Source organism: Pseudorasbora parva, chromosome 3, assembly GCF_024679245.1.
Source record: "Pseudorasbora parva isolate DD20220531a chromosome 3, ASM2467924v1, whole genome shotgun sequence".
In the NCBI taxonomy this organism is placed as follows: domain Eukaryota; kingdom Metazoa; phylum Chordata; class Actinopteri; order Cypriniformes; family Gobionidae; genus Pseudorasbora; species Pseudorasbora parva.
In genome coordinates, this window is record NC_090174.1 from 53,036,587 (window position 1) to 53,047,074 (window position 10,488).

A 10,488-nucleotide genomic window follows, 5' to 3' on the forward strand; every position below is an offset into this window, starting at 1 on the left:
AATCTCACTGCAGTGCTTCCACTGCCCTCTGCTGGTTTCTTTTGGAGCTGTAACATTACATCTTTCCCTTCAATTGTCTGCCTCCCTTAGTTTTTTAACATTAGGCTGGATGTCCCAGGAGTGATTGACATGCTTTCGGTCAACTGAATTGCTTTTGTGTTGATTTCTTCTCTTTTAGTGGCAGAAGTCGGAGGAAATCGCACAGGCCAGTGGACAGGCCATTAAAATCGAGAATCCAAACCAGTTTGTCCCTCTATTCACCAACCCACAGGAGGTGCTTGAGACTAGAAATAAGGTACAGTACGCTTTTTTGTCATCAGGTATAAACGTCTGAATTGAAACTGCAGATTGTATTAGTCAAAACTGAAATCAGGAAAAATTATTGTTCTCTTATGCGCACCGGCTGCTGTGAAAACTTCAATGTCACTGTAATACATTTTATTCAGGAATCTTTAGTGAATAGAAAGTCCAACATAACAGCAATTGAAGTAGAAAGTTACTGATGACTAAAGCCCTGTCCCAAATGGCACACTTCATGCACTTTTAGTTTTGTGGGCTCACAATGGCTGCCACGTGTGCATGTCCGTTTAGTCCACGAGACTGTAGTGTCCCTCGCCACAGTCTTATTTGTCATTTTAGGTTTCAGAAGGGTGTTCTTGAGTGCACTCCTTTGCGTTCGATATGTGCCATATGTGTGCACTTTCTACGAGCCTGCACTTCCTCCCAAAAGTCAAAACTGCATTACATCACGATAGTGCAGACTCATGGGAAGGGCGTAAGGGTGACATTTTGGACAGGGCCAAAGATTGAGTGAAGTTTGCTAGTATTTTGCTCATTACATTATGTACTTAAAGTACATTACTCATTACTTTATGTACTACATTACAGTAGTGTAATCGAAATGTATACACTTAAAATGTGTATATTTTCTTGAAAGTAAAATCTATTATCATAATCAGCTTCTATCATTAGTTGTTGCTGCATGACTGTTCAAACTGCTAACAGAACTGAGAGCAGATTTCAATATTATGGCAGAGAATTGCAGTCTCACCCACAGTGCGAGACAAAGTGTTTGTAGTGACAGAAATTTTGCAATATGTAGCTTCAGTTTCACCATCAGGAACAAGATGGCGGTGAAGGGAGGAGGGAATAGTCACAGGAAGGAAGAGAAGAATAATCAGCAGAGAAAGGATAGCGAGAGAAGAAGTGGACGATGAGTGGTCAGACAGAGGCAAAACATAATTAAAGTTCACTGAATAGAAAGTTATTTATTTGAAATGTAACCATCCACACTTTTAAACAGTAGTGTAATTGCCTTTAGCTATTATTGTTATTTTTCCATAAATAATACTTAAATTCAAATGATGTACCATTAATTCCTTGTGTACCCTGAAATCATTGCGTTAATTACATGGTTGAAAGAAAGCCAAACATTGACTAGTAGTATTATTATTGAAAGAGTTTAACTGAACTTATGCATAGCAAAGTGCAGCAAAAATACTTTATACTACATTAAATAACTTATTTAGACTATAATATACAAACTTGAATCATCATATTCTAAAGAAAATTTATGATAATATGCATTTAGGATACATGTTTAGTTGTTGCGGTAGTTTAGTTTAGGGGACATTCATTTTGGAACCAAAATTATACAGAAGCAAGACTACAATAAATATCCACACAAAGAAGTATGTTGAAGCTGTCTAATTGCAGCTGTCTACCTAATGTTAGGGGTTAACAGCTTATGACCCAAGAACAGTAGTGAAAAATTAAGACCAATAGTCGGGAGTGCAATTAATTCAAGAAAAAATTACTGAAGAGTAGTTTGCAGTTTTATCAGCAGAAGCCAGCTTCAAGTTTCACAAGGAGTTTGTAGGCCGCGCTCCTCCTCTCCCTGTCTCGTACCGTACATGCAATTGTCCCGACAGTTATACTGTTTTCAAGGTCTATCCACGGCATTACTGCAAGGTGGATGATTCTGATTGGCTCAGATAAAATGTAGTCATGGTAATCACACATTGTTTTAATGTGGCGCCAGCTTGCCCAGAACAACAACTCCTCCCATCTCTTAGTATGCCCATTATATACCTTTCTCATCACGGATCTGTAACACAGAATATTGCGCACATATAAAGATACACAGTCTCTCCAAGGTTGGAGCTGATTAAGCTCCAGTTCTGGCCAGAAGGTTTCCCAAAACATACTGATAACATGTGCTTTCTCTCAGTGAGAGGTACAGACGGTAGTACAGGCTATATTCATTTAGACTCTTTAGTGTTTCAGTAAAAGGAAATATCAAATGAATAAAATATAATAAATTAAATGAAAGACTTTTTCATAAAAAGTAAAATCATAGGAAAGAATCATTATAATAATATACATTTACATTTATGCATTTGGCAGACGCTTTTATCCAAAGCGACTTACATTGCATTCAAGGTACACATTTTACATTTTGTCAATTCAATGTCAATATAGGAAGATACTTATTGATTAAGGCTGTGAATATGAATTTAATTAGCATATATACAGGCATATTGAAGTGGCAGTGGATTTCAGAATCCCCCTTTCAGTAAGCACAATATACATTAGAAAGTTGAAGGAGATGGATTTTTGTATCATTGTATTATTTGTATTTCAGATTAGGGAGCAGAATCGTCAGGACATGAAAACAGCTGGGCCTCGGTCTCAAGTGTTAGCCAGCGTCATTACAGACAACAGTCCACCGGTAAGATCACAAATTCATACAGTCTCAAAACAAGATATATGCTCGTACTCTTTCAAATCCTTACTCTTTCTCTTAAAAATGCGAACATCCTTAAAGTTCCCCTATTATGTTATTTTAAAGGTTTCTAATGTGAGGTCCCCTACAATTGGTTTACATGCAAAGTGGGGCCAATGTAGTTATTGTTCGTGGGCAGCCAATGAAGACCCTAGGTGGGCATTATGCTATTTATTTTTAGGTTCATGCCGGAAATAATGCTGCCTTCATGTGCTGTTGGAGTTATTTTGGCAAAAACATGTTTAATACATGTTATTTTTGGATAACCATTTGAAGCATATTGTATGTTCTTTTACAGTGAAAACATGTATTTGACCGAACTTCCAAAATCGTCAGCAAGCTAACCATCTAGATAGTGCTGTGAATGTTTATATGGTTGTCAATGAATGGGATGCTACAATTTATTAAGCATTAAACGTCTTTAATACATTTTGGATTAAATAAGATTTCCCAGAAATAGGCAAAAATAAACTTGCTGTCCACCACGACCCATGGTCTGACACCAAAGCACTTGAAAGCACCAAGCTCGTAATCACAACTTCAGAAGAAGGGAAGTAGGAAAGTTCTAATAACATGAGTAAGACTGCACTTGAAAAACAAATTGTTGGTTAAAAAACTTAAAGTAAGTAACCTGGTTGCCTTAAAATTTTGAGTTTATTGAAATTAAAAATTTGAGTTGATACAATGAAGGAAATTTGTTTAATAAATAGAAACTCAAAATATTATTGTATCTGAACCACATAAAAAATTTGATAAATCGTGAAAATAGCACTATTTGGGATGTTTGGGAAAACAAACAATTACCAATATGCTTACAAAATCTTTTAATAATATTTTAATAAAGGTTGTCGAATCTCAAAAAATGTTCATTGTATTAACTCAAAATTTTAAGGCAACCAGGTAACTTTTTTTTCTAAATATTTTTTTACAGTGTGAAATTAGTCATTTTTTGCATTACATTAACTTCAGGAAGTTCAGAATCGGTTCTTTCTTTTGGGAGACAATAACATTTATCATGATCTTTAAAACTTTGTGCAAACAGCTTTATTACACACTACACGAAAGTTAATATGTTAAAAAGCACAATAGGGCATTTGAAAACAAGATTAATCTAATAAGAAGGGGAAAGGCTTGCCTTCTTGTTCCCCAGGTAAGCGACGCATACGGCCATCCACGTGATGTAAAATAAAAACGTGATTCCTCAGACCAGGCCACCTTCTTCCTTTGCTCCGTGGTCCAGTTCTGATGCTCATGTGCCCACTGTTAATGCTTTTGGCGGTAGATAGGGGTCAGCATGGGAATATGCAGCCCCATATATGCAGCAAACTGTGATGGACAACGTATTCTGACACCTATCTATCAAAAGCAGCATTAACTTCTTGAGCTATTTGAGCTATAGTAGCTCATCTATTTGGACCACACAGGCCAGCCTTCACTCCCAACGTGCATCAATGAGCCTTGGCCGCCCATGACCCTGTCACCGGTTCACCACTGTTCCTGCCTTGGACCACTTTTGATAGATACACTGCAGACTGGAAACACCCCAAAAGAGCTGCAGTTTTGGAGACTCTTGTCAAACTCGCTCAATTCCTTACGCTTGCCCTTTTTTCCTGCTTCAACTTTGAGGGCAAAATGTTCTCTTGCTGCTTAATATATCCACCAGATGCCGTGATTAAAAGATAATCAGTGTTATTCACTTCACCTGTCATGATGTTATACCTGATTGGTGTATATAAAAATGTATCATTTATAATGATATAATGAATAATGAGCACTTTTCATTGATCAAAATCCATTTCTAAAGACTTTTGTTTGTGAGCTTGTGCATGTGTTCATTATGTGAACTTCCAGTCTCCAGAGACCATCGAGCCCCCAGCCGCACCGGAACCGGAGACTCCAAATCCCTTCAATGAGCTGACGGATCAGGAGCTGGAGGAATACCGCAAGGAGGTGCAGCGCAAACAACACGGCCAGCAGGACGGTACGAGCTGACACTGTCTTAACTAGACTTAGGCAGTGTAGTTTTGTAACCCGCTGATTTCTGACCCAAGTATTGATGTTTTATTGATTTTCTCACTGGATTAAAGACGATAATTCAATAAACACCACTGTCTTATACAGTACACATCCTTAGACAAATATTGACTGATGTCACTGAAAACCAAAGTTTTAAGTTTTATTTTATTGTCATCTCTTAAGAATTAACGTTTGGATTGAGCAATATATATATATTAATTCAGGAAATACAGAATGCATGTATTTAATACTTTGAAGTGTGCCTTTAAAGTAAATCAATTAAAGTTGTTGAATTTCAGTATCTTTCCAGAAACTGCTAATTTGAGGTTTTGTGTCCCGACATCATTTCTTCATGGTTCAGCACCTGAGCGCTGATCTTTTCGCATGTGTCCTGCCTGACAACCTTCCCACACACACTAAAATCCAAGAACGCTTTTACAGTTACTACCATTGTTGGGGAAGTTACTTGCCACGCTACAAACTAGACATGATTTAAAGTAGTTCAACTATTGTTCAGGTGGTTAAGCAGGTTACATCAGTAACTAGATCTACTGTTCAAAAGTTTGGGGTCAGTACATTTTTTTATTTGTATGTTTTTGAAAGAAGTCTCACCAGAGCTGCATTTATTTGATCCGAAAACAGTAAAAACTGTAATATCTATCTATCTATCTATCTATCTATCTATCTATCTATCTATCTATCTATCTATCTATCTATCTATCTATCTATCTATCTATCTATCTATCTATCTATCTATCTATCTATCTATCTATCTATCTATCTATCTATCTGTCTGTCTGTCTGTCTGTCTGTCTGTCTGTCTGTCTGTCTGTGTCTCTCTCTCTGGGATTCCTTAATAAAAAGAACAACATTTATTTAAAATAGAAATATTTGTAATATTATAAATATCTTTAACTTTTGATACAGTTAATGCATCATTGCTGAGTAAAAATGTTAATTTACTGTCCCCAAACATTTGAAGGGTACCTTGTATATATAATTTTTCTGGTACAAAAACGATTAGAATCCTAATTCGACACACTTTTATTAAACACATTAAATTTACACTTGATAGAATGAATGAAATAAAATTAACACTGAATCACAAAACAGCAGCATTATTTTTTTATAGATATTGAATGTAAATGACATGCAAGGCCTTGAATGGAAAAAATAAACGTTACCAGAAAAGCTACATTATTTTGAAATCAGCTGAGTTAGTCACACTGCTAAAAAAATGATGTGATTAATTCAGCAGCATCGCTATTTTTAATAAATGACTCCTCAACGCTGGTGATTACTCACTGTACACCTCCTCCTTATCTCCCTCTATTTCTGTTTCCTCTCCTCTTCTTCCCACTACCCTGATGTTGTGTAAAAGGTGTGGAGGAGGTGGTGAATGACACGGGGATTTCCCCGACTACCTCCCCCATAAAGACCTCAGCGTCAGGTGAGACCCGGTGGTGCTTCACCTCACACCCGTGCACGTGAACATGACACTGCCGAAACACCTGCTATGGTCCCACATGCTGATCTGTGTGTTGCATCATCAACTTCTGGTTGACAACCCCTGTTACTAAAAGCAAAAAAAAAGGTTTTCTTTTCCTTCTCTGTAACACTTTACAATAAGGTACCATTAGTTAAAGGTAGGAAATGCATTAACTAACAATGAGCAATGCATTTGTTACAGTATAAGAAAAATAGTTTTGTTTGTTCATGTCAGCTGAGGTGCATTAAATAATATTACCATAAAAAAATGTTAATAATATAATATTTAATAATTTTGGATTTTAATAATACATTAGTAAATGTTAATTAATGAAGATAAATACATGATGATATGATTATAGGAATAGTTTACACAAAATGATTTCTGCCATGTGCATGTATTGTTGACACTTTCCAAAAAGGTTTGATTTGTTAACATTAGTTAATTGCATTAATTAACATTAATAACAATAAAAAAAATACTTATAGAGCATTTCATCTTAGTTAATGTGCTGTTAACTTTAGCTAATGAAAATGTGAACTAACATGAATATTGTTATTAACTAACATTAACAGAGGTTAATAAATGCTGTAAACCTATATTGGTCATTGTAAGTTCATAATAATTAATGCATTATTGTTAAAGTTGGCATGAAACGGAAGTTGCGATAGTCCTTTTTTCCCTATTGTGACGTATATTCAAGCTTCTTGAACCAGAAAAATGTTGAACCACTCCTCTATTGGCCGATATTGATATCGATAGCTTCGCGCCAGTAAACGCATCATCAGAGATTTTGCTACAAGAGGGAGAGGAAGTTAGTTTTATTAAAGATTATTGGGGCACATGAATTTTTTTTAAAGGGATAGTTCACCCAAAAAATAAAATTAGCCCATGATTTACTCGCCCTCAAGTCATATATGACATTCTTCCAGATTAATAAAAGTTGAGTTATATTAAAGTCCTGGCTAATCCAAACTTCATAATGGCAGGGATTGTTGAAGTCCATAAAAAATGAATCTGTCCTTCAAATAATGTGCTCCACACGGCTCCGGGAGGTTAACAAATGCCTTTAGAAGTGAATTGATGCTTTTGTGCAAGAAAAATATCCATATTTAAAACTTTATAAAGTAGCGTTTAAGCTGATCGCCTTTTTTATGGCCTTCAAAAACAGAGCAACAATTACTATTATTAAAAAGCTTGGATTAGCCAGAACTTTTTTAATATAACTTAACTTTTATTCATCTGAAAGAAGAATGTCATATACAGTAAATCATGAGCTAATTTTCCTTTTTAGGTTATGCATTTGTAAAACAATTGCAGATTTTGATTTCATTGTGACTAAAAATGAAACGTTATTGTAAAGTGTTAGCCATATGCTGTATTTTCCATGAAAATCTTTTGAAGAATCTAAAAATGGCAGGAATGAGAATGAATAGATGACAGAAATTTCCTTTTTCGGTGAACGATGCTTTTAGCTGCATGGGATGATAATGTACAGTAACATGGGCTGTCTGTATTCAAGTCTGTGTCAGTGTTTTCATTTCAATGTTCATATTTTTATTTTTATGCGTGACATTTTCAGCTCTGTACTGTGGCCTCCATCTGTCTTCACACCTTGTGTCTGTCTGTCTGTCTGTCTCTGTCCCTCTATTATAATTTGTAGGACAGTCGTTTGGTACTGAGATCTTGTCTCGCTAGTGAGTATATAGAAAGACATTGCACACAACTTGAACGAGCATGTTGGCCAAACACTGTAATGTCACTGCAGCTCCTTCTGTGCCATGGGTTAACATCCTGACAACTGCTTAACTGCCTTTTTCCCCTTTTCTTTATTATTTTTACTGTATTGTTTCTTTTCCACTTTTATTTAAATTGCGTTCGCATACAGATGGGAAAGCCACAGAGGTCGTGCAGAACGATAAAGGCGATGAGAAGAAACAGCAGGAGGAGCTAGAAAAACAAATGAAGGCTCTGTCCATCACTGACAGTTCAGAAACCACACCCTCGGCCCCGCCCACTGCTCCGCCCAACAAGCCTGCGGGCAACACCCCAGAGGGCTCGCCTTCCAAATCTCCTTCAAAGAAAAAAAAGAAGTTCAAGGCCCCCTGTTTCCTAAAGAAAAGCAAGAAACAGAAAGAGAAAGTAGAATCTTGAACTCAGACACGTTCTCAAAATGTTCTTCACTAATACTTACACACAAACACATCTTCACATCCACGGTGTATCCATTTACTGATCTTTACATTGCCATACGAGTTTTTGATTATGGTTTTGTGACTTGAAACATGTTTTCGGTACACTGTCCATGCCGATGCAAATTTCACAATGCTTCACTAATGAACACTGAATATAACCCTTCCCCTTGCTTTAAAATGAATTGCACTTAGTACGTGCATAGAAAAAAAGAATGTGGCATTGAGTAAGCATTGATTGTTCACGTCTATCGATTCTGATTGTTGCTCATTATCATGTTTATATAATTACATGTGGCATAACTGTTGACTAAAATCTTTTTTTAACCACCATAAACATCTTACATCTCACTTTGTTATGAATAGCAGGGATAAACTAATTGAAAATGCATCATTCACTGGAAATTATGATCGCAGTGGCTTGCAAACAATACATGTCAAAAGGCCAAAATAAGCAAGATCGTGGCTTGTTGCTGTGAAGAAAATCCAAATGCACGACTTTATTCCACTTCCATTTTTTTAATTGTTATTATTTAGTATCTTTATTTTGTATGTATGTGTGCCAGATACTTCATTGCAGTTGTAATTATTTTTAAGATCAGCCACTGTTATTTAAATGCATTTGTGTGTATATTAGCTGGTTTATAAACTTAATTCCATGTCAATATTAGAATGTAAAATGCTAGGATCGGATGTACCATTCATTAAAGATCACATCCATGTAAAGTTGTTGTAGTCTGTCTTTGGATTTCCCCTTTCACACATATAAGTCTCTACAGTGGATAACTATTCAAAAAGCATTTTATTGCATATGGGTTTTGATGGCAAAGTTGCACATCAACCTCTACAGCGGACCCTAGTGCATCATTCTATATACTGATTTTTTTCACCTCTAAACCAAGATGGCCGATGGCCAGTGATAAATGCCAAATTACTCCATAATATCCATTCATTCCTCCTATCCTATAAAAATGTTGTAGAATCAAGCAATATCTAAGCAGTCATGACACTGTTACTTTTTCTAAGTATTGGTTTAAGAGGAAATTCTGATTAATCATGTCCACAAAATTGGACATCATGCAACATTAGCTATAAGCTACAATTCATATTGTAACTGTTGTTTTTATTTGCAAGTACATCAAAAAGTAATCTGATTACATTATGCATGTTACTTGTAATGCATTACTTTACTCTACATCAAAAAGTAATCTGATTACATTATGCATGTTACTTGTAATGCATTACTTTACTCTACATCAAAAAGAAATCTGATTACACTATTCATGTTACTTGTAATGTGTTACCTGTTATATCAAAAAGTAATATTTTACTAGTTATATCAAAAAGTAATCTGATTACATTATCCATGTTACTTTTAAAGCATTACTTTACTCCTTACAATAAATTAAGCTGATTACATATGCATGTTGTTTGTAATGCATTGATTTACTCCTTTAAAAAAGTAATCTGATTACTTTTAATGCATTCATTTACAATATTTTACTCCTTACAAAAAGTAGGGGGAGACCAGGGAAAGTTGTAACACTCTTTGCATTTTTTAGCAATAGATCAAAAAAACATTTATACTGGAATAACCAATTTACTATATTATAAACTTCAATCTGTCAACTTCTGAAACTATGTATTTAAGTGATTTTATTAAATATGTACAGGTTGCAAAATTGATTTTAATACAGTCACTCAACCTCAGTGTACAGTTGTAAATGTCAGGGTCGGTTGAAACGTCTAAAATAATGAATCAATTCTATACTCAAAATGTTATTTTTACTATTTAATTCATGTGTTTAAGTAATGATTACCTTTTGAATACTGCATGACAAAAAAGAGGGGAAACTGTCAAATTATTAAAGAAAACTATAATTTAATGGGAGAGACACCTCAACATGCAACATCATCCAAAAAGTAGCCTACATCTGACGGAAAAGTAATTGTTTGACCTCAAAACAACCTTTTGTAGATAACTCCTTTAGGAAGTTTCAAATGTG

The 10,488-nt window shown here is 35.3% G+C and overlaps 1 protein-coding gene across 3 annotated transcripts in view; it reads left to right on the forward strand.

Moving 5' to 3' along the window:
- Positions 1-9,208, forward strand: part of add2 (adducin 2 (beta)) — a 36,544-nt gene extending 27,336 nt beyond the window's left edge. For 2 of the 3 annotated variants that reach the window (XM_067439454.1, XM_067439457.1), the window contains 5 exons: positions 179-295; positions 2,645-2,731; positions 4,637-4,766; positions 6,183-6,251; positions 8,179-9,208. In XM_067439454.1, coding sequence (XP_067295555.1) covers positions 179-295; positions 2,645-2,731; positions 4,637-4,766; positions 6,183-6,251; positions 8,179-8,444 — 669 coding nt within the window. In that variant the 3' untranslated portion in view covers positions 8,445-9,208. The remainder of the gene's footprint in view (positions 1-178; positions 296-2,644; positions 2,732-4,636; positions 4,767-6,182; positions 6,252-8,178) is intronic. The other variant, XM_067439455.1, reaches the window with a different exon arrangement.
- The last annotated feature ends 1,280 nt before the right edge of the window (positions 9,209-10,488 follow it).